This window comes from Gorilla gorilla, chromosome 13, assembly GCF_029281585.2.
Source record: "Gorilla gorilla gorilla isolate KB3781 chromosome 13, NHGRI_mGorGor1-v2.1_pri, whole genome shotgun sequence".
Taxonomy (NCBI): domain Eukaryota; kingdom Metazoa; phylum Chordata; class Mammalia; order Primates; family Hominidae; genus Gorilla; species Gorilla gorilla.
The window spans coordinates 121,304,157-121,329,579 of NC_073237.2; the positions used below are offsets into that span (position 1 = coordinate 121,304,157).

A 25,423-nucleotide genomic window follows, 5' to 3' on the forward strand; every position below is an offset into this window, starting at 1 on the left:
CATCTTCATTTTTTGAAATCTTATAGTCACAAATGTATTTTACTAATAAGAAACATATTGTAGGCTGGGCATGGTGGCTCACGCCTGTAATCCCAGCACTTTGGGAGGCCAAGGTGGGCGGATCGCCTGAGCTCAGGAGTTTGAGACCACCCTGGGCAACATGGTGAAAACCTGTCTCTACTAAAATACAAAAAATTAGCCAGGCATGGTGGAACACACCTGTAGTCCCAGCTACTTGGAAGGCTGACGCACGAGAATTGCTTGAGCCCCAGAGGCAGAGGTTGTGGTGAACCGAGATCAGGCCACTGCACTCCACTTTGGGCTACAGAGCGAGAGTCCATCTCAAAAAAAAAAAAAAAAAACAAAAAAGAAAAAAAGAAACATACTGTAATCACTGGTGCCATCTTTCCATCAATCGTCCCAATACAACAATGCACTCTGGCTAACCCCATACCACAACTCAGAGACCTTGTTAAGCAGCAATGACTTAGTTGTTACATAAGTATATACGTCTGCAATGAAAACAGGCCCAGACATTTTCAGAAATGAAATGCAAAAGAAGATGTACAAGGTATATAGATGGAAAAACAGTACAAGAGGACACTGGAGAGAATATGGAGAGGAAATCACAGAAAAATAAGGAAAAAAATAGAGTACCTTAACATTTACAAACCAAACATTAACAAAAAGGTACCTCAGAGTAAGAAGAATCAGATGTACAGGCTCTTGTACAGCTATAAACCATGAAAGGTATGAAATAATCAAGCAATTTAAAATATTTATTGGAAGAATTCCCTGCAAAAGTATCTTTATTTCTTAAGTAAAGGTACTTACAAAGTCATCTCCTGAGTCAGCTCCCATTGAGGCAACTGATTCCTTGCTCACAGACCGTGGGATCCTAGTAGCACCTCCTGGCCTCTGAGCAACAGCAGTCTCTTCTGCAATTTTCTTCTTCAGTTTTGCAAACATGTTTGCTGTGTGGCTATCCTGCACGGATGACAAGCTCTCAGTAGTCCTGGTGCCTGTGTTCAGGATTCAGACACAGGCGCCTACAAAGTTTCAGACATCCAAGCTAGCTGCATTCCCACTTAAATGTGGGCCAAGGGCTTATGGCAACACAGGATCTATAAATCAGATGAAAGAGACAGTTCAAAAGTTAAACACTGGAAAGATTTCACATCTGAGTTAAGTTTTAGATTTCAAAATTAAGTTTCATAACTTACATGTACACTTATAGAACACAATTACTAAACATTTAAAAAGCACTCAGGTGCTTCATATGCATATACAGATGAAGAAACCCAGTCTCAAGGAGATGAAGTAACCTAAAGATTGTGTGGCTAAGTGGAAGGGCTGGTATTTGAACAGAGGACTCTGATTCACAAATCTCTACGTTTTTTTTTTAAATTACAACATGTTGGCTATGACATATAACATACTTGGTAAAATGTCCCAGAGCAGACATCAACATCATATATTCATGACTTAATGATTTCAAATCCTTCCTCCAATAAGCTTAACTACAGTTTAGTGTTCTTTAAGTTGAAGACAAAAATGCATGTAATTCAATTCATATGTAATTCAATATTCAATATGTAATTCAATACGTAAAAGGTGTAATATCCTACTGTTTCAGGATGGTTTGCAATCAACTGTCCAATAGGAAAAGCTGGTAACAGAAAAAAGAAGACACACCAGACAACTCTATTGTATAAGTATCTGATATCCTTGAACATTTTCTGGAGATGCTGTGTGGTTTTGAGTTTGATAAAATTACCTCCATTCAGTTTATTTTCTTTCTTTCTTTCTTTTTTTTTTTTTTTTTTTTTTTTTTTTGAGATGGAGTTTCGCTCTTGTTGCCTAGGGCTGGAATGCAATGGCACGATCTCGGCTCACCGCAACCTCCGCCTCCTGGGTTCAAGCGATTCTCCTGCCTCAGCCTCCTGAGTAGCTGGGATTACAGGAATGCGCCACCACGCCCGGCTTATTTTGTATTTTTAGTAGAGACGAGGTTTCTCCGTGTTGGTCAGGCTGGTCTCAAACTCTTGACCTCAGATGATCCACCTGCATTGGCCTCCCAAAGTGCTGGGATTACAGGCATAAGCCACTGTGCCCGGCCTCACAGTTTCTTTTCTTAAGAATGTTTGACATGATATTCAAAGTAAGATTCAAAAATCTTTTCCTCCTAATGGTGTATAAAACACTAATATTCTGGTTCCAACCTTAACTTTCCATGTTTTGTGGAGGATACCTAAGCTCTGCTCTGAGATACACAAATGCCATCTTACCACTTCAGATCCTCCATTAAGGCTGTACAACTCTTCAGAAACTTTACTTTCAATGTGTGTAAACCACTTACTCACCTGGCTTATCTACTAGATTTAAAACAGGTTGGAGGTCAAAGCATTCTGTCCTGCATGAAGACAAAGATAAAATGCATTGGGTATTTCTTTTCAAGTGTATGGCCAAAATGTTGGGTGGGGATAGGGGGAAGAAGTGAAGGAAGAGGAGGGGCAAAAGGATTAAAGGGGGTAAGAAAACCTGTCACAACTCTCAATGGGATACCCTCCCTAACCCTGATCTCCTATGAATTTGTTTTTTGCCTAAGAGCTTCACTTACAAGCGCATAGAACAGAATTGATCACCGCAGCGGGTGCCTAAATTCACTTCTCCCTGGGAGCCCTCAGCAAAACAATTTGAATGAGGTTAAGTTTTCCTGGAGCCAGTATTTATTTCTCAGTTGATTACTACACTCACATACTGTTTACCTGGCCAGACCCCGGGCTGTCTGGTCACGGATTTGCACTGAGAAAAAGCAAGGCAAAATTGGGTAAAGACAGATGCCTAACCCCCAGGTAGGCAGGCAGGTGCCTGCCACGGCAGTTTGGATCTCACTCCCTCAGGCTACCTCCAGCCCCGCCCGTGCTTTGGACTGTCAAAGAAACGAAGGATCCAACATCTCTCCCATTTGACAGCAGGGAAACTGAGCCCTAGAGATGAGGAGCGACTTGTCCAAGGTCGCGCAGGGAGGAATCCCGGAACCCTAGGCTCCAGACTCCCAGGCCGGGGCAGCCCGCCTCCGCCCCCACTCTCACCCTTTCAGCACCCCGGTGCCGCCCCCCGCCTTGGGGCTCGGGCAACCCTGACCGGGCCGCTGTGGGGACAGACCGAGGCCACTGGGAGAATAAGGGGCCTGCTCGCATTCCCGGAGTCCTGGCCCGCGCACCTGCCTCTCTCTGGGCAGCCAGCAAAGCCCCGCCTCCCGGGCCTCTCGTGAGCCCCGGCCCGCGTCACCAACCCCCACCGCCCAGCCGGCAAGCCGAGCAGCGACCCGGAATCGCACGTCTCCCAGCGCGCCGGAAGTGACTGCACAAGGAGGGGGTGGGGGGGTGGGGGGGGGGTTGGTCCGACGCGCGCATGCGCCCGTGCGCGGCCTTGGCGGCTACTGTTACCACCTCTGAGCGGCGGTTGGGCCGGAACGGCTGGAGTTCGCGGGTGCCCAGCCGGGCGCTCCCTCAGCCCAGTTCGCCACGTCAGCGAGCGGCCAGAGCCGCAGATGATGACTGAGTCTCCGAGGCCTCTCGGTCTTTTTCTATTTTAACAGGGGCGCGTGCAGAGCGTGGTAAGTGGGAGGGGCTTCGTGTCAAAAGTAAAAGAACCCAGTCGGTGCCACAGGCCCCGCTGTGCTGTGCTGGCTACAAACCCGGCCGGGGCTGCGCTGCTTGGCCAGGCGCCCCCCCCGCGCCGCCCGGTCCCGCCGCACCCTAGGCAGCTGCCTTGCCACCGTGTGACCCGGGAAGTCTGCGCCTCCAGCTTCACTCACAAGCCAGTAGCTCCAGAAACTAGTCCTGGGACCTTGCACCTTGAGACAAGTTTTTAGACTTTGGCGCCTGTCACCTACTGTAGATGATGCGTTTTATATCGCAACCGAGTACATAACGTCCAGCAGAACCACGTTCTTACTATGTAATGCACTTAAAAACGCTGGTGGCAGCTCACTATATTGGATTAGCTTCACCATCCGCTGCTGGGCCGTCTCCTTTCTGCTTAGGAAGAAAGTTGAAATCAAAAGTGCACGGCGCGCGCTTCTGTGGTCCCAGCTACTCGGAAGACCGAGGTGGGAGGATCTCTTGAGACCAGGGCTTCCAGACCAGCCTGGGCACCGTGGCGAGACTCCGTCTCTTTAAATAAATAGCAATCATGCAGGCAGTAGGAAAATAAAAAAACAAAAGAGGAAAAACTATCTTGTTCTAAGTCACAGTCCAGGCCGGGCGCGGTGGCTCACGCCTGTAATCCCCACACTTTGAGAAGCCGAGGCGGGTGGTTCACCCGAGGTCAGGAGTTCAGACCAGCCTAACATAGCGAAACCTCGTCTCTACTAAAAATACAAAATTAGCCGGGCATGGTGGCCCATGCCTGTAATCCCAATTACTTGGGAGGCTGACGCAGGAGAATCGCTTGAACCCGGGAGGTGTAGGTTGCAGTGAGTCAAGATCGCGCCATTGCACTCCAGCCTGGGCAACAAGAGCGAAACTCTATCTCAAACAAAAAGTCACGGTCCAAATCAGTACCCTAAGTCAGGTCCCTGAACTCGTCAATGCCAAGCCAGCCATTCCACCTTAAGGAACTCTGGTTCCATCCCCAGACTCAACACAAGCCCAAGAATAAGCAGATTCCACCCAATTCTTCAACAGTCCCTTCCTTCGCGTGTTCCAGTTCTGACCAGCGGGAGCAGGGCAGGGAAAAAACCAAAACCAGGATTCAAACATTGACAAACTAACAAGAAGCATCAACCCCAAGATAGTTCAAAGCCTCTGAGATATTTGAATGAAGCAAACCCTAACAGTTCAGCTGTCAATACCGAAAAAGTACCAAAAACTTTAAGCAAATAATGTTTATTTTTATATTGATGATACACTTAATATATATGTGGATTCAAGGTACAAAATTCATGTACAAGAGTTCACACCTGATGAATGTAGACACATTCCTAGAGAACATTTATCAATGTGAAAATTTCTTTAATACACTGACAACAAAAATCAAATATTCTCTAATCTCGTTATTCAATAAACATCAAAACAACGTTTCACTTTTCATCCTCTAGTACTGAAGTGCCCTCAAGGTGGTAGGCACTGTATAGCAGGAGAAAACATTGGAAAGCCTACTGAATCCGCTCTGCAGAATCACAGTGTTTACTCTGAAATTCATTTAGTGAAGTAGTGAAAGGCTATCTTTTATGACAAATCACATCTCATACAAGAGTCAAAAGTGATGAACTCAAGAAAATAAAATGTTTCAAGAACTTCTCAATTTCTAAAATCTATGGAGTATTAACCATAACAGACAAAGAAGAAAAAGGCTGCTGGAAAGGAAGAAAAAAACATCCTGTTTAAGAGAACGTATGGCTTAAGCAATTTAGAACACAACTGACAAGACTTTTACAATACCACAAATGTTCAAGTCAAATGATAGTGACAGTATAATTTTCCCCTTAGTCATTGGTAGTAAATAGCCCCTTCAAAATTTATTCTACTGTTAACACATATAAAAACTATGAATCCAAACAGTTTTGCTAACGGGGCTGAGTTGATGGATTTTTTTCTAAAGTATTAACTCACAATATCCAAATATTAATACAAATGAACGACAAGATTGTTTCAAAGATTACAGTGATTTGTGAATAGCTAAATAGGCAACCAAATAGCTTCATTATTTGCATGACAGATTAGCAGCACTTGGATAAGAATTGTTACATGAAAAATATTGTGCTTCAGTCTCTTGAGGAGAGCTAATAAATATAACTCTATAATCCCTATAGTGTTACAATTCTATAACATTTCAGTTACAGACAAGCACAATTTTTAAAAAGTATTTCACACCACTAGAAAATCGAGTAATATATCCTCCAAATGAATTACTTCTATAATTTAAACAAGTGCATTTCTGCCTAATAATCAGAATGTAGACAATAAGTTCAGCATTATTTTCAAGGGAAAAAGATCAAACATAACTTATTTTAACTCCTATTTGATTATCTTAACCTTTAGTGATGATTAGAATTTAAAAAAGGGAAACTCAACCTTCCAATGGAAACTGCTCAGAGGAAATAATAAAGTGGCCTGAAATTACAATAATTCTTAGCACAAAGTAAAAAGTGATTTATAACTGCTTCATCTGATTCAATGATTAATGAAATCACTATTTATACTGGTGCTACACAACGAAGATAACCTATATGGATAAGTTATTTTACTTGTAAACTCTACTATGAAAATGTTAGGACTTTGTATTTGCCTTTCCTATTATCTAAGACGTTTCTACCTCAACTGGAAGAATCATCCAAAATCTAAAGGTTTATCTGATTGTTGAACAGCAAGGTTTATTAAAAACAAGCAAAAAAAAAAAACAGTTGGAGAACTAGCCATATGGTCTATGTGGCAAAAGGAATGCATTCAGATAACTATAAAAAGCCACATAAATCAAGTTCTAGATTATTGTACTGAACCATTAGAAGGTCTTTTTAATGATACAATAAACAAGTTAACAAAAACCATTCTTCAGGAAATAGTAATAAAAATTCCTTTTTTTTTTTTTTTTTTTGAGAATGAGTCTTGCTCTGTCACCCAGACTGGAGTGCAATGGCACGATCTCGGCTCACTGCAACCTCCGCCTCCCAGGTTCAAGCAATTCTCCTGCCTCAGCCTCCCAAGTAGCTGGGATTACAGGGGCACACCACCATGCCTGGCTAATTTTTTTTTTTTTTTTTTTTGTATTTTAGTAGCGACAGGGTTTCACTGTGTTGCCCAGGCTGGTCTCCAACTCCTGAGTAATAAAAATTCTTATTGTGCTAAAACACTAAGCAATTTTTCCTGCAGATTTTTAATTTACCACAGTACATAGTTTTAATTTAGAAAAAAAGCAATTAGTAGCATGCTTCTTTAAGGGTGGGAATAATATTTTTAAAAATACAGTGGTTATCCCTCTATGGTTTGGAAGTATTTACTTTTGGGATTCTCATGTATGATCATTTCAAATTTTATACTTATTCATACTGATTTCATGTTTGAGAAAATTTATGGTTCAAATTGTAATGTTTACAAATCTCAACTTTCAATCATGGCAAAGTGGACATTCACAACAGCTTCAGAAGAGAAAAGAAAATCAGTGATATAACAAACATTTAAGTATCATTTATGGCAGCCCTATAAGAAGGCTAGCCATAATTCCCTATTTCATTCTGAAAGTGATATAACTCAGCCTATTAGCTTTCATTCCATAAGCCTAGGAGAAAAGTATAAAACCTAAAATTACCTATGTCTTAATAAACAATATTACACCTAAAAAGATGATTGTCGTAGTAGATAGACTGGAATTGTTCACCAAAATAGGAAATTGATACCCAATTTATAGTCTATGATGAAATTTAGGCTTGAATAAGTGAGTTTGTAGTTTTAATATAATGTACTTCAAATTATTAAAAAAACTCTGAGTCTACTGTCCAAGTATGTTTAAACATGGCACTGGTTAGAGTAGTCTGATAACTATTAAAAAGAATTTTTTTTAGGCCGGGCACAGTGGCTCACACCTGTAATCCCAGCACTTTGGGAGGCCGAGGCGGGTGGATCACTTGAGGTCCGGAGTTCGAGACCCACCTGGCCAACATGGTGAAACCCCGTCTCTACTAAAAATACAAAATTAGCTGGTCATGGTGGCACACGCCTGTAATCCCAGCTACTTGGGAGGCTGAGGCAGGAGAATCTCTTGAACCCAGGAGGCGGAGGTTGCAGTGAGCTGAGATCGCGCCATTGCACTCCAGCCTGGGCAACGAGCAAAACTCCATCTCAAAAAAAAAAAAATTATTAATTTTTAAAACCACAAAAGAAATTAACAAAAATATTTTAAAATTAAGAGTGGTGCTCCAATCAGTTATTAAATTAGTTATACTTAATACAGTTCTCTTTATCCAATTAAAGGCATATCACCCTACATCATCCTGACACCCTTCCCGTCAATAGGTGATTGATTCCATTCACACATCAATTATTTTTCCTTAAACACAAGGCATGCTTAAGTCTTTTTGTTCAAAACTCAGTGAAGCTGGAACATAGTGTAGTATTACGCTTTGAAATTCTAGTTTGAGGACGATGAATCACTTTTTTTTTTAAGTGGTCGCATTATCCAGGAAAGACTGAGAGGTACAGCAAAAATAGATGTAAAGTATCAATGTATAAGAGCGCAGGAGACTAGGGGGAAAGGGCTGGGTTTTCTAAGCAAGTGTTACCTTATTCAGCCTCAAAGTTATTGGCTTTACAACGGTTGGGGTCAGAGGTCACATTCACAATGTCAAGTGTTTTCTACTGTACTTTTGATTACCACTACAGTCCTCAAATTAATATCCACAAGGAGCCTGAGTCAGTTCCATGAATTTTAAATGGTATAATATCTGCTCTACTACTCTCCAGTGCAAAAACAATGATTTGGTTATTCAAACAACAAAGCATCAGATCCTATGGATGTTTTCACTGATTTTTCAGAAATAATAAATTACCAAATTTTAATATTTATTCAAGAAAAAGGCTGTTATAATTATTTCTGAATTTAATACTGTAATTAAAAAGTCTTATGAATAGTTGGCTGTTTTATTTAAAATATGAATCAGCAAATGTAACATTTTTTTGGGTGGTAAAACAGACTCCTGAGATAATTTCTCTATTTTAAGATAATATTGGATCAGATAGATTTAATCTTCCAAAGAATACTGGTGTAAAAAGTTGCTTTGCAGTTACATTTTATCATGCAAAAATAACCTCTACTTAATTTCTGCAGTGAATGTATTTAAGTGTATATTAAACATCTCCTACACTCTTTCATGCAAATAAATATGTCAACTGAAGTAACCAAACATTGATACCTGGCAACATTCTATAGGTTCACAAATTGGCATTGCACGTATTTACTATCCTCTTATCCTCCCCAACCCTATCATCCTTGGGAGAGGTTTGAAGGCCCAGATTTTTATAGCACACCATGCATCTAATATTAAAAACTCTACTTCATGTGCGAATATATCATCAACTTGCAGAACACAAGTGGTCTCATAGAGACACAGCAACACGAGTGAAGGCATTTTATTCAGTGGAAGCATTTTCTCAGATGAGCCTACTCACCTTTGATATGCAAGTCCAGTAAGAAAAAATCTGTAGCCGGAAATGCCAAGACAGGACTAAATTAATCATAGCTGCTGCAAATATACAAATTAACAACCTCCCGTTCCTCACTAAATCCTATCCTACTTAGGTTAGGCCATCCCTTAGCTAATGCCCCCTTTTCTGCCTCATAGAGACACATAAAACACAGATGAAAAAAAAATTGTTCCAAAATCAAAATTCAGTATGAGGCATAAAAATGACAACTGGGAATATATTTCCCCTATTTAATGGACATTTTCCTATGTTTTTAAATGTGATTAAAGCAATTTTTTTCCACAGCCTCTCTATTAAGCCCCAATATACATAATTTACTACTCAGTAATAATACTTAAATATGGATCAAGAAAATAAAGGACTACTACAGCCTAAGAATCTGCTGGTGTCTCAGTTTCACATACTTAGGTTTTTCAGGTTATATCACTAATTTATCATCAGTTTAAATAAAAATTTGCAGGTGATTTTAAAGCTAAGAATAAATATCCAGCTTTCTGTTAAGATCTTCATATCCTAATTTCAACTCCAAATTAGCCCATTTTATCCAAACACAAGCCTCTCAAAATAGAGGCTTATGAATGAGATACAGCCACAACCTAATTACAGCAGCATGAACAATGCCACTAGGATGTCCTCACAGAACTTAAATAAATTCAGCCCACAATGGGTATGGGTACATAATATACACATACTGTATCATTGCATACCAATATATTTACAAATATGTACACATATATACAAAAAGTATACACAGAGATTGCATGTAGCATCACAAAAATATACATATGCCATTACAAATAAAATAAGAATTTCAAATAAATAAGGTCAACAAAAGAGCCCTCAAGGTAAATACCCTCTATGATTTCCAAACACACACAGGAACATATACACCCAAAACATCACCAGGAGACTCATAGCATTCATATTCATATCAAATCTTTTACTCAGGGTGGGGAGGTGGTTTTGAATCACTGGCAATGGCCAAATTAGCAGACCTTGGTACCTGACTATATTTCCAGTCCAGAATGTTCTCTGTATATCAGGCTGATTACAAGTCTCCATAAATAAAATTTTTCAGCTGGGTCCAAACTGCTTCTCAGAGACAGAAAGTTACTAAATCACACATGTCAGAGATTGAACTTGGAGGAGAGTGCTAAAGAAAGCTCCATAATACCTAATACATAAATCTGATTTGTCGCTTTTCCCATTAGCCTGACTAAATCAGTATAATTACCACCTAATCTGTTTCAGGGAATTCTATTGCACAAAGGAAATAAAGGGCAGTAGCCAGAAGTTGGAGGGGAGGGAACCACCCGGATCCTCTATCAGGAAAACTCCAGCCACAATTGGATTGCACTTTGCTTCTGAAATCCTGAAACATTTCAATTTGGTAAAAATAAAGAGGGTACAATAAATTCTGTGCTTTGAAAGGTTTGAGAGCACCACTTTCTAAGAGAAACACACACATGCAAATGAAGAATACATCCTGGCTAGAATAAAAGATAAAATGTCAGATTTGTGGATTTTTACAATAAAAATTTGATACTGTTTTGTGCCAAAATACAAATCCCTAATTATTCTTTCTTGTTCATTATAGAAAGCAGTCTGAGCTACTGAGAAGACTGGGCTGAGATAAGGAGATCTGAGTTTTAGTTCTACTCTATCACTATGAATAGCTTTTTGGGTCTCAGCTTTCTCTTCTGTAAAATAGAGAAGATAGGTGCTTTACCAACTTCAGAAATATACAGATAAAGAAAGAGAAAATTCCACTGTGCTTCATTCTGTTTTGTGTATAACTGACTTCTTGCAGTCTTATGCTTTCTATGTTGTTTACAGTGATACTTAAGAGAGATGAGAGACTATCAGAATCTCCAGGGACAGTTTGTGCAATTTGAAAACAAAGGAGTGCTTTTTCCCTTTGCTTTGCTCTGTTCTTAGTTCCAATATTTAAATTTTTATGAATTATAAAATTAAATACATTAGGGTTTAAATTTGTTTATAAAGGGCAGGTGGTATGCATTTTTAAAAAATGAAATTCTTTGCCACTATCAGCTCAAGCCCATTGGGCAACTGTCCTTTTAGATAATTCTTCTCCCTTGATTAAAGAAATACAGAAGCTGGATGAGGTACAAGGAGGATTTATTAAACTGTATGTTTAGGCTGGGCGTGGTGGCTCATGCCTGTAATCCCAGCACTTTGGGAGGCCGAGGCCAACGGATCACCTGAAATCAGGAGTTCGAGACCAGCCTGACCAACATGGTGAAACCCCATCTCAAAATACAAAATTAGCTGGGTATGGTGGCACATGCCTGTAATCCCAGCTACTGGGGAGGCTGAGGCAGGAGAATCACTTGAATCTGGAAGGCGGAGGTTGCAGTGAGCTGAGATCCTGCCACCACACTGCAGCCTGAGTAACAAGAGTGAAACTCCGTCTCAAAAACAAAAAACAAAAAAACTATGTTTAAAACTTTCATAAAAGGAAAGAAAAGGCAAAGTGTTCATGCAAATGTGACCTTCCTAATGAAGCCTACCCTGATCATCACTTTTTCTTTTCTTTTTTTCCAGAGATGAGGTCTTGCTTTGTCATCCAGGCTGGAGTGCAGTGGTGCAATCACAGCTCACTGCAGCCACAAACTCCTGGGCTCAAGTGACCCTCCCACCTCGGCCTCCCAGGTAGCTGGGACTAATAGGGTCATGCCACCATGCCCTGCTTGATCACTCTTTTAAACATTGTTCTTCTCTTAAGAAAACAAACAAAAGATTTACCTTACCATAATCTACACTTTTCCATCCTACTTAACATTTTCTAACATAAATTACTTATGTTTATTGCCTTACTCCTTCTACTAGAATGTAAACTTCATGAACACGAGGATTTTTAAGTCTATTTTGTTTGCTTCCCCAATGCCCAGAAGAAAATCTGGAGTATAGTCTTTGTTTAATACACATTTTTTGAAGGCATCAATGAAACAATAACATTTTCCAGCACAGTTTTCCTCTCTTTGAAGATTCAAGATCACTTCAGTCCACTTTAGATTTTTAACTACCAGTAAGGAATTACACTATTAGCTTAAGGGGCAACGTCATAAGGGTCAATGTTGTGATTTCTAAGACCCTCAGTTTTAGACAAGCATGTTTCTAATCATAAAAGCTCTAATTTCCTCAGGAGAGTCTCTGTCTGTACTAGTTTCTAAAACAGCTAAGTGGGACCCAGATTTTCTTGAACAAAATCTAGGTAAATATGACTTACAAAAGAAAAGGTTGTGTACACTACAAACAGGGTAAATAGTTCTCTTGGTGGTTGGAGTGGGGAAATCAATATTTTTGGAACCAAGAGTCCAAATTACAGAATCAGAGTTGGAGAGGACCTGGGCCAACCTCTTCATTTTACAGATGAGAGTGCTAACAAGCAGAGACATGAAGACAGTTGTCAAAGGGCATAACGCTTAAGTTACCAGGAAAGCCAGGACTAGAACTTAGGTCTCCTAGTTCTCAGACCAGTGTTCTTTATGCTTAACGGGGGAGGATAAAGCTCAGAACAGTAAATACTATTTTAAACATTAGAGGACAGGAAACTCTGTGTTGGTAGGAGCATAACTGGCACAGGACTTAAGGGGAATTGAAACAAGAGGTCAGAAAACTGAAGATAGTCTATTGCTGTAGTTCAATGAACACTGTTACTAAAGGAAAGCTATGAAGTTTATTAATATACTGAAAAAAAAGGAAAGCAGTCTTTACCTGAAAATGAAAACCCACTAGCAAAGGAAATCTTTCCAGGGTAACTTTTCCCAAGCTTTCTGAAATACTGTTTGAAAGAACAAACAAAAAAATTTTTAAAAAGTAAACAGGCCAGGTACAGTGGCTCACACCTGTAATCCTAGCACTTTGGGAGGTTGAGGCAGGAGGATCACTTGAGCCCAGGAGTTTGAGGCCAGCCTGCTCAACAAAGTGAGACCACGTCTCTACAAAAAATTAAAAAATAAAGAATATTAGCCAGGCATGGTAGCGCATGCCTGTAGTCCCAGCTACTTGGGAGGCTGAGGTGAGAAGATTGCCTGAATCCAGGAATTTGAGGCTGCAGTGAGCCATGAATGTACTGCTGCACCCCAACCTGGGCAACAAAGCAAGACTCTGTCTCTTAAAAAAAAAAAAAAAAAGTAAAATACTCCCCAAGTCCCCAAACCCCAAAACAGTAACTTTGGACTTCAGGTTTGAAAAATCAGCAAATCAGAGCAGGAATGGGAATAACTTAGACCCAAATTAGTCTCTATGCCAGAAATGAAAACCAAGTTAAAAATAATAGCCAGGTGCGGTGGCTCACGCCTGTAATCCCAGCACTTTGGGAGGCTGAGGCAGGCAGATCACAAGGTCAGGAGTTTGAGACCAGCCTGACCAACATGGTGAAACCCCGTCTCTACTAAAAATACAAAAATTAGCCAGGCATGGTGGCGGGCACCTGTAATCCCAGCTACTCGGGAGGCTGAGGCAGGAAAATTGCTTGAACCTGGGAGGCGGAGGTTGCAGTGAGCCGAGATAGCGCCACTGCACTCCAACCTGGGCAACAAAAACAAGACTCTGTCTCAAAAAAAAATAAATAAATTTAGAGTATAATTTACCTAGGGCCATGGGAAAGAGATATCAAAAGCAATCAGCTCACTTCTCCTGGGACTTCCAGATGTGATCCTGTACAGAAAATTAGGTATAAGGCCTTTTCATTCATAGATTTCTGAAATTGAATGCTGCATAATCAAAAAGGAGGGAGGACTTCATAGCAAGTGACTGTGAAATTATAAAGGGAATGACAGGGAAGGAAAACACAAAAAAGAAAAATCTTTATAATACACACTGAGTCCTATTTAAGATAATAAAAATTTTGTGCATGAATATAAAATACTAAATACAGGGAATGTTAATAAATCTTATTTCCAAATTACCAATGCAAAATCAACTTACATTTCAGGTTTCATAACACCCAGTTACCCCTTACCAAAATTTAAAACATCTATGACTTTGAAGTCTCATAAATTTGAATGAGGCAAAAAATTAAAACTTTATGTCACAGACATCAATCCAATCTTTAAATGTGATCTCATAAACCAAGAGTTTAAATAGAATTCCTATTGGAGACATTGTATTATGAAACCAATGACATGGTTTTTTGACTAAAATATTTCAAAGTTGTTTCCTTTTTCATTTCCAGCATTCACAGACTACAAAGAAAATATGCAAATAAATCTCATAATACTCATACATTCCAAGTAATATTACCACCTTAAGTCCTCAATCAAGATGTAGCTTTCAGATGCAATTCAATCCAATTTCTGAAATTATGACAGTATTGAAAGAAATTAAATGATTTCAAAAACTGGCTTGATCATGTTTCAAAGAATCAAACATTTTTCTACCAGCTAAGTTGGAATGAGAAAAAATATATTATGGAGGGACTCTGTTCTTGATTTTCAGTAGTCCATGGTGGGTAGCTTCATCATTATGAACCATTACATATTTCCAAATCCAGACATTTAACTTAGGTCCAAGTATAAGAGTTGGATTTACCTCATTATACAAAAATAAATGATTTACTCTTCTCAGGGTGAGAATAGTGACTATTTGAGTGTAGGATTAGAAGTTGCAGGTAAATATCCATCCCTCAAAATCAAAAAATAAAAATTCCAAGGTTAAGATTTTAAAAGACCTGAAAGGTTGCATTTTAAAACAGTTACCCTAAAAGTGTGAACATTTTTTTTCTGTTTGTTTTTAAAATGGTGGCCCTAAATTAAAAAATAAAAACTAAGTAACACCACTATGTGTCTTATCACGTTAGAAAACTGCACCATTTAAAATTTGTGGAAAATGAAAACTTGTTTTGACAACAGGGTTTTTGTTTTAATAGTCATCAATGGTATTCTCAAAGAACACGTTTCGAACATCCAGAATGGATGCTAATTCCAAAATGTGCTTCTGGAGATGAGGATTCTCCACTGTTTCATCCCTTGGCAGTTGTGGATATGATTCTGGATAATTTCGTGTTTCCTGGTAGGCAAAGAAGAGAAAAGTCAAGTTTTGTAGTCTAATGAAAGAAAATTATACACATTGATAACAGTGTCAAGGAGTAATATGTATTTTCACTTTTATATTGGAATGATTCTTATTAATATATTTGTTGAATATTGAATTGCTGATATTTAACCATTTTGACCTCTAAAAATGACAATTTCAGATGAATCAATGTAATATATTCATTTAGTGAGTTATTCCACAAATGTTTACTGAGGCTTATTGTTGCTAGACACTATGCTCTGTATCATGTGGAAACCATATAATTCATGCTACTGGGGGGAAAATCCTAACACATATAGAATTTCAACAAGTATATGTTAAATAAATAAAAAGATATTGCTTTGGAAATTAAAATGAGGCTGGGGCAGCTGGGCACCGTGGCTCACGCCTGTAATCCCAGCACTTTGGGAGGCCGAAGCGGGCAGATCATGAGGTCAGGAGTTTGAGACCAGCCTGGCCAACATGCTGAAACCCCATCTCTACTAAAATACAAAAATTAGCCGGGCATGGTGGTGGGCACCTGTAATCTCAGCTACTCAGGAGGCTGAGGCAGGAGAACTGCTTGAACCTGGGAGGCGGAGGTTGCAGTGAGTTGAGATCACGCCATTGCACTCCAGCCCAGGCGTTTCACCATGTTGGCCAGGCTGGTCTCGAACTCCTGACCTCAGGTGATCTGCCCGCCTCAGCCTCCCAAAGTGTTGGGATTACAGGCGTGAGCCACCGTGCCTGGCCTAGAAATTCTTCTTCATTTGGTAAGTTCTATAAACTATAATCCTGCCATACATTTAAAATTTCCTGAAGAAGTTGCTACTTTTCTGTACATCTCATGCAACAGTTCATACATACAAATGTTAACTTCTCTCTACCTATAGGACTCACTCACACATTACAAAAATAAATTTTTTTTTTGAGATAAAATCTCACTGTGTTGCCCAGGCTGGCTTACTGCAGCCTTGCAATGAGCTCAAGCAATCCTCCCACCTCAGTCTCCCAAGAAGCTGGCACCACAGGTGTGCACAACCATGCGCAGCTAATTTTTGTATTTTTTGTAGAGACAGGGTCTTGCCCTGTTGGTCTTGAACTCCTGAGCTCAACCAATCTACACGCCTCGGGCCTCCCCAAGTGCTGGGATTACAGGCGTGACCCACTGCACCCAGCCCTAATTAGAGGTTTAAATACTACTGTTTCAGAAATTGAAAAAGCAGACAGAAAATCAACAAAAATACAGAAGATACAAAGAACACTCTTCGGTTTAGTTTAATATCAAATGGAACAAATTGACATTTTTATATCATTCCATCTAGTAATAGCAGAATACACTGAATTCTTTTCAAGTGCAGATTAAAACCACTGCCAAGATAATTCACATGCTTGGGTTAAAAAACAAACTGAATAAATTTTAAAACTGAAACTATACAGTTAAAGCAATGCTTAAAAGGTAAGTACCTCTGTGCTTAGTAGTTACACAATCCTCCCACTGAAACATCACAGCAATCTCATGAGGTAGCTTCTGTTATCATTTTACAGGTAAGTAAACTAAGGCTAAGAAAGGTGAGATCACTCTTCAATGTCACACAGCTAGTGAGAGGCAGCTTGTATTTTTTTAGTAACAGTTTTATTAAGATATAATTAACATACCATACAATTCACCCATTTAAAGTATACAATTCAGTGGCATTTAGTATATCCAGAAAGTTGTTTAACTATCACCACAACCGATTTTAGAGCATTTCGTCACCCCCAAAAGAAGCTCTTTATTCTCTAGCAGATCCCTCCCCCATTAACCCCAGTCCCCTCCCTCAGCCCTGGATAACCACTCATGTGCTTCTGGTATCTAAAAATTTGCTTATTCTGGACATTCCATATAAATAAGTCATATAATATGTGGTCAAAAATAAAAGGTGGCCGGGCGTGGTGGCTCACCCTTGTAATCCCAGCACACTGGGAGGCCAAAGCAGGCGGATCATCTGAGGTCAGGAATTTAAGACCAGCCTGGCCAACATGGTGAAACCTCATCTCTACTAAAAATACAAAAAATTAGCTGGGTGTGGTGGTGCACATCCGTAGTACCCAGCTACTTGAGAGGGTGAGGCAGGAGAATTGCTTGAGCCCAAGAGGCGGAGGTTGCAGTGAGCCAAGATCGCGCCACTGCACTCCAGCCTAGGCGACAGAGCGAGACTCCGTCTTAAAAAAAAAAAAAAAAAAAAAAATTAAAGATAAATGCTTGTGTTAGAAGAGAAGGTTTCAGATCTAAGCTTAAAACACTATAATATATATTAAAGTAAAAAGGAAAGAATAATAAAGTATGAATGGAAATAAATGAAACAGAAAAGAGAAACAGCTACTCAGGGGATGGAGATGGGAGGATCTCTTGAGCCCAGGAGTTCCAGGCCAGCCTGGACAACATAGCAAGACACTGTCTCAAAAATTTAAAATAAATAAGGCCGGGTGTGATGGCCTTATTTATTTTTTAGTTTCTACCAAAAAATACAAAAATTAGTTGGGCATGGTGGCGGGTGCCTGTAATCCCAGCTACTTGGGAGGCTGAGGCATGAGAATTGCTTGAACCCGGGAGGCAGAGGTTGCAGTGAGCTGAGAGCACGCCACTGCCCTCCTGACTGGGCAACAGAGTGAGACTCTGTCTCAAAAAATTTTTTTTAAAATAAATAAATACATACATAAGTGAAAAAAAAAGAAACAAACAGTAGTGAAAAAAACGAAAGTTAATGGAAGTTTACCAAGACAGAAAAAGAAAGAAAAAACAAATTACTAATAAGGGATATGAAAGATCACTACAGTGCCTACAGGAATAAAAGGACAATGGAAAATTATAAACAATATTATGCCAATAAATTAGATAAATGCCTTTCAAGGCACAAATTATCAAAATTGACTAAGAAGTAACAGAATACATAAACAGCCCTTTGAAAGTGGATTCATAATTTTAAACCTAAAAAAGAAAACTCTAGGCCCAGGTGGCTTCAAGGAAGAAATAATTCTAATCTAAACAAACTCTTTAAGAAATAGAAGAGAATGAAGAACATATCAACTCAATTTATGAGGTCAGCACTATCCTGATAACAAAACCACATGAAGACATTACGAGAAAAATAAAAACCAAAATCATTCATAAAACAGATATAAAAATCCATAATGAAATATTAGCAAATTCAACCCAGCAATGCAAAAAGGACAATATATGACCACAAAATGGGTTTAATAGCTATGCAAGGTTGGTTTAACTTTTCATTTTTTGAGATGGAGTTTCGCTCTTGTTGCCCAGGCTGGAGTGCAATGGCACAATCTTGGCTCACCACAACTTCTGCCTGCTGGGTTCAAGAGATTCTCCTGCCTCAGCCACCCTAGTAGCTGGGATTACCGGCATGTGCCACCACACCCGGCTAATTTTTGTATTTTTAGTAGAGACGGGGTTTCTCCATGTTGGTCAGGTTGGTCACGAACTCCCAACCTCAGGTGATCTGCCCACCTCGGCCTCCCAAAGTGCTGGGATTACAGGCGTGAGCCACTGCGCCTGGCTGATTTAACATTAAAAGATCAATTAATGTTATTCACTCCATTAACAGAATATATTAGATCAGTAGATGCAGAAAAAAGTTTTGCGAATCATCCATACCCATTCCTGATACAAACTCTTAGTAAATTAAGAATGGAAGGGAGCTCAGTCAATCTGAGAAAGGGTATCTATGAATAACCAACAATTTACATCATAATTTATGGTTAAAGACTAACATCTTTCCCCTAAAATCGGGAAGAAGGCAAGGATGTCCATTTTCACTACTTTTATTCAACATTTTACTAGAAGACCTAGCCCTGATATAAAGCACTAACAACAATAAAAGGCATATAGATTGGAAAAAAAGAAGTAAAGCTGTTTTTTGTTTAAGGATGGATGACATGATCCTGTATATAGAAAATTTTAAGGAACATGTAAAAAAGCTAAAAGAACTAACAAAATTTAGCAAGACTGCAGGACACAAGGTCAACTGTATTTTTTTTTTTTTTTTAAAGAAAGGGTTTCTCATTCTTTCACCCAGGCTGGAGAGCAGTGGCACGATCATGACTCAGGGTAGCCTTGACCTCCCAGGCTCAAGTGATCCTGTTACCTCAGCCTCCCAGGTAACTGGGGCTATGGACATGTGCCACCACAGCCCAAGTAATTTTTTGTATTTTTTGTAGAGACGGGGTTTCACCATGTTGCCCAGCTGGTCTCCAACTCCTGGGATCAAGTGATCTGCCTGCCTCAGCTTCCCAAAGTGCTGGCATTAAAGGAGTGAGCCAGCATACCCAGCCACAAGGCCAGTGTTTTAAAAGTGCATTTCTATGTATTAGCAACAAGCAACTGAAAAATGAAATAAAAATAATTCAATTTTTTTTTTTTTTTGAGATGGAGTCTCACTCTGTTGCCCAGGCTGGAGTGCAGTGGTGCAATCTCGGCTCATTGCAACCTCCGCCTCCCAGGTTCAAGTGATTCTCTTGCCTCAGCCTCCCAAGTAGCTGGGACTACAGGCATACGCCACCACACCTGGCTAATTTTTTTTTTTTTTTGTATTTTTAGTACAGATGAGGTTTCACCACGTTGGCCAGGCTGGTCTCCAACTCCTGACCTTGTGATCCACCCACCTCTGCCTCCCAAAGTGCTGAGATTAGAGGTGTGAGGTACCGCGCCTGGCCAAATAATTCAATTTTTTTAAAAAAAAGACGGAGTCTCACTCTGTTGCCCAGGCTGGAGTGCAATGGCACGACCTTGGCTCACCACAACCTCCGCCTCCCGGGATCAAGTGATTCTCCCTGCCTCAGCCTCCCGAGTAGCTGGGATTACAGGCACCCGCCACCACACACAGCTAATTTTTGTATTTTTAGTAGAGATGTGGTTTTGCCTTGTTGACCAGGCTGGTCTTTAACTCCTGACCTCAGGTGACCTGCCCACCTTGGCCTCCCAAAGCGCTGGGATTACAGGTATGAGCCACCATGTCCAGCCAAATAATTCAATTTTTAAAGCATACTGGAACATAAAATATTTTGGAATAAATTATGAAACACATGCAAGACCTTTATGATAAAAACTATAAAATCCTGGTGAAAGAAACTAAACATATAAGTAAATAAGGATATATACCATTATTATTGACTGGAAGATTCAATATTATTAAAATAGTAATTCCCCACAGGTGAATTATATATAGATTTTTAATACAATTCCAAGCAAAATGTGACATGGATGCTAAAATTTATATAGACGTACAAAGGAACTAAAACAACCAAAACACCTAAAAATCTTTTGGGGAAGGGGACTCTCCCTATCAGATTTTAAGACTTTTTTAAAGCTACAATAGTAAAGGCAGTAGTGTATTTGAGACAAATCCTGTAGATCAATGGAAGAGAATTTAGAGTTCAGAAATATCCTTATACATATATGCTTAATTGATTTTCAACAAAGTTACCAAAGTAACTCAATGGGAAAAGAAAAATCTTTTCAACATATGGTACTAGGACAAATGCATATGCATATTAAAAAACTTTAACCTTTATCTCACACTTTAAACAAAAATTAACTGAAAATAAACCATAGACCTACATGTAAAAGCTGAAACTATAGAATTCCTAGAAGAAAACAGGAGAAGGCCAGGCGTGGTGGCTCACGCCTGTAATCCCAGCACTTTGGGAGGTGAAGGCAGAGGGATCACTTGAGGTCAGGAATTCGAGATCAGCCTGGCCAACATAGTGAAAACCCCTCTCTACTAAAAACAACAAAAAAATTAGCTGGGTGTGGTGGTGGGCACCTGTAATACCAGCTACTCGGGAGGCTGAGGAAGGAGAATCGCTTGAATCCGGGAGGAAGAGGTTGCAGTGAGCCAAGATTGTGCCACTGCACTCCAGCCTGGGTGACAGAGTGAGATTCAGTCTCAAAAAAAAAAAAAAAAAGAACAAACAAAAAAACAAAATCTCTGTAACTTTAAGTAAAGATTTCTGGGATAATACACAAAAACACAAATCAGAGAAGAAAAAACTCAGATTTTTCATCGTAGCTTCAATTTGCATTCAACTAAACTTTTAATTTTGATGAAATTTTATGTTTTAAGAATTTTGTTCCCCTTCCTGTGTCCATGTGTTCTCATTGTTCAATGGGAGGGATAGCATTAGGAGATATACCTAATGCTAAATGACGAGTTAATGGGTGCAGCACACCAACATGGCACATGTATACATATGTAACAAACCTGCACGTTGTGTACATGTACCCTAAAACTTAAAGTATAATAATAAAATTTTTAAAAAAAGCATTTCAAATAAAAAAAAGAATTTTGATGAAATTTTAAATACCCCTACATATCCATCAGAATGGTCAGATTTAAAAGTCTGACAACAATGTTGGCAAGAATGAAAAGCAACCTTCAAAAGCTACTGGTGGGAATGTAACTATGGTACAACCACTTTGAGATAAGGTCTAGCAATTTCATATATATATATATATATAAAATACTTTAAGTTCTAGGGTACATGTGCCATGCAGGTTTGTTACATATGTATACATGTGCCATGTTGGTGTGCTACACCCATTAACTCGTCATTTACATTAGGTATATCTCCTAATGCTATCCCTCCCCCATCCCCCCCCAACCCACAACAGGCCCTGATGTGTGATGTTCCCCTTCCTGTGTCCAAGTGTTCTCATTGTTCAGTTCCCACCTATGAGTGAGAAGATGTGGTGTTTGGTTTTTTGTCCTTGCGACGGTTTGCTGAGAATGATGGTTTCCAGCTTCATCAATGTCCCCACAAAGGACATGAACTCATCCTTTTTTATGGATGCATAGTATTCCATGGTGTATATGTGCCACATTTGCTTAATCCAGTCTATCACTGATGGACATTTGGGTTGGTTCCAAGTCTTTGCTATTGTGAATAGTGCCGCAATAAACATATATGTGCACGTGTCTTTATAGCAGCATGATTTATAATCCTTTGGGTATATACCCAGTAATGGGATGGCTGGGTCAAATGGTATTTCTAGTTCTAGATCCCTGAGAATCACTGCAACTTCTTATAAAACTAAACACATACCAATACTATGACCAAAAAAATTCAAAACAAATGTCTGTGCAAAGGCTTGTACAAGCCTTTTTGTAATAAAAAGAAGTTTTATTTCTATTAGCCAACTATTTATTTACTTAAAGACAGGAACTCTCTCTCTCACCCAGGCTGGAATGCAGTGGCGTGATCATAATTCACTGTAACATGGAACTCCTGGGGCTCAAGCGACGCTCCAGCTTTGGCCTCCTGAAGTATTCAGATTACAGGCAGGAGCCACCATGCCCTGGCCCGTAATAGTCAACACTGTACAACTGCCATGTATTCATCAGGAGGAGAATGCCTGAACTGTGGTATGCTCAGACAATGGAATACTACTCAGTAACAAAAAGGAATGAGCTACTGATATCTGAAACAACAGGAATGAATCTCAAGCACAATGCAATGCTTAGTCACAGAAGGTTTACACAAGAGTCCATACTGTGTGAGTCAAGTTCACGAACAGGTGCAAGTAATCTCGAGTGAAAACAATCAAAAGAGTGACAGCCTCTGGGGTAATGGGTACTGGACTGACTAAAAAGGAGTATAGAAGGAACAATCTGGAATGATGCTATCTTGTATAAATTGATAAAGGTTTAGGTTACACAGATGTATTTCCTCAAAACTCACTTAATGGTAAACTTTAATTTTGTGCATTTCACTATACGTAAACTTTACACAAAAAAGAATTAGTAGGTGGGTCACAGTGGCTCATGCCTATTACCCCACTTTGGGAGGCCAAGGTGGGAGGACTGCTTGAGGCCAGAAGTTTGAGGCCACCCTGGGCAATGTAGCAAAACCCATCTCTACAAAAAAATTTAAAAATTAGCTGGGCATGTTGGTGCACCGTACTCAGGTGGTCCCAGCTATTCAGGAGGCTAGAAGCAGGAGGACTGCTTGAGCCCAGGAGACTGAGGCTGCAGTAAGCTACAACTGCATCCCTGTACTCCAAACTGCATGACAGACAGAGACTCTGTCTCAAACTAAAAAAAAAAAAAAAAAAAAATTAGTAGTTGGGCAGTGGAAATGTGCCTATAGTTCCAGCTACGTTTGATGCTGAGGCAGGAGGATAGCTTGAATCCAGAAGTTCAAGATCAGCCTAGGCAACATAGGAAGATCTCATCTCATTAAAACAAAAAAAGTAAACATTACATATATGCATGATGAAGTGTTTGTGGGTGACGTCCGCAATTTACTTCAAAATGCATTAAAAAATAAGATGGTGTCAGGCGTGGTGGCTCATCCCTGTAATCCTAGAACTTTGGGAGGCTGAGGTGGTTGGATCACCTGAGGCCAGGAGTTCGAGACCAGCCTGGCCAATATGGTGAAACTCCGTCTCTACTAAAAATACAAAAATTAGCTGGGCATGGTGGCACACACCTGTAATCCCAGCTACTCGGGAGGCTGAGGCAGGAGAATTGCTTGAACCCGGGAGGTGGAAGTTGCAGTGAGCAGAGATCACACCATTGTACTCCAGCCTAGGCAACAGAGCAAGACTCCATCTCAAAAAAAAAAAAGATCTACTGATGAATGGTAAGACAAATCCATAAATGCACAAATATGTCAGAACTCAAATATAGCTGACCCCTGAACAATGCAGGGGTTAGGGGGTTAGCCCCCTTCCTAACACAGTTAAAAATCCATGTATAACTTTCAACTCCCTGAAAAATCCATGTATAACTTTCAACTACCTGAAATTTAACTAATAAATGTCCTTTGTGGCAGTTTTTTTTTTTCTTTTTTTCCAGAAAAGGTACTTTCTTCTGCACTAAAAACCTGTTCAGGCAGGTATCCTTTCTCCTCATTGGCACCTGGGAACTTGTCTGCTGCCTCTTGGTTGGCAGAAGCTGCTTCTCGCATTAACATTTTTAAAGCCAAAGATCTTTCGAAAATTATCAAACCCTTTCTTGCCAGAATTTAATTCTCTAGCTGTAGATCCTTCACTTTCCTTTTGCTTTGTTATATAATGAGTTTGCTTTTTCTCAAATCATAATATATGTCTTTTTTTTTTGGGATGGAGTCTTGCTCTGTCGCCCAAGCTGGAGAGCAGTGGTGTGATCTCAGTTCACTGCAACCTCCACCTTCTGGGTTCAAGCAGTTCTCCTGTCTCAGCCTCCTAAGTAGCTGAGACTACAGGCTCACGCCATGACGCCCAGCTAATTTTTGTATTTTTAGTAGAGACGAGGGTTTCACCATATTGGTCAGGCTGGTCTTGAATTCTTGACCTAAGGTGACCAACCCGCTGTGGCCTCCCAAAGTGCTGGGATTACAGGTGTGAGCTACTGTGCCCGGTCTGTAAGTATGTCTTATAGCAACCTTGCACCTACATAAACGCTACATTTTCATTATGAGATAAAAAGGTATTTCACAAAAAGTGTAAGGTTTTCATGGCTGCTAACGTAGCTACAGTGATGGCTTCACAGATTTTCTTTTCTTTTTTTACAACACTCCTTACTGGATTAATTATCTTAAAATGGCAGGCAACCACAATGGCAAACCTTGATCTATGGTACATATCAAGCAATTCAACTTATAGCCTACCAGTAACTGGAAACCTTACAGATAACATAAACAGTCAATTAACAAATACCTTGTATGTTATATGTATTATATATTATTTTTTCTTTTTCTTTCTCTTTTTTTTTTTTTTTTTTTGAGACAGTCTTGCTCTGTCACCCAGGCTGGAGTGCAGTCACGCGATCTTGGCTCACTGCAACCTCCACCTCCCAGGTTCAAGTGATTCTCGTGTCTCAGCCTCCTGAGTAGCTGGGATTACAGGTGCATGCCACCACAGCTGGCTAATTTTTATATTTTTAGTAGAGATGGGGTTTCACCATGTTGGCCAGGCTGGTCTTGAACTCCTGACCTCAGGTGATGTACCCTCCTCAGCCTCCCATAGTGCTGGGATTACAGGCGTGAGCCACCACACCCAGCCTATATACTGTATTCTTACAATACAGTTTGCTAGAGAAAAGAATTTTTTTCCCCCCCGAGACGGAGTTTTGCTTTTGTTACCCAGGCTGGAGTACAATGGTGCAATCTTGGCTCACTGCAACCTCTGCCTCCCAGGT

At 39.9% G+C, this 25,423-nt stretch overlaps 2 protein-coding genes across 8 annotated transcripts in view; both read right to left on the minus strand.

Moving 5' to 3' along the window:
- The window catches only part of GOLGA1 (golgin A1), a 64,462-nt gene extending 61,090 nt beyond the window's left edge, over positions 1-3,372 (minus strand). For 2 of the 5 annotated variants that reach the window (XM_063697021.1, XM_004048597.5), the window contains exons 1-3: positions 3,227-3,372; positions 2,364-2,413; positions 835-1,124 (exon numbers count right to left, since the gene is read on the minus strand). In XM_063697021.1, the coding sequence (XP_063553091.1) occupies positions 835-969 (135 nt within the window). In that variant the 5' untranslated portion in view covers positions 970-1,124; positions 2,364-2,413; positions 3,227-3,372. Of the gene's footprint in view, positions 1-834; positions 1,125-2,363; positions 2,414-3,095 lie in introns of all 5 variants that reach the window. The other 3 variants (XR_010130420.1, XM_019033447.3, XM_019033448.3) reach the window with 3 other exon arrangements.
- A 1,507-nt stretch (positions 3,373-4,879) lies between these two features.
- Positions 4,880-25,423, minus strand: part of SCAI (suppressor of cancer cell invasion) — a 201,054-nt gene continuing 180,510 nt past the window's right edge. For all 3 annotated transcript variants that reach the window (XM_031014486.3, XM_031014487.3, XM_055351898.2), the window contains one exon: positions 4,880-15,239. In XM_031014486.3, coding sequence (XP_030870346.1) covers positions 15,093-15,239 — 147 coding nt within the window. In that variant the 3' untranslated portion in view covers positions 4,880-15,092. The remainder of the gene's footprint in view (positions 15,240-25,423) is intronic.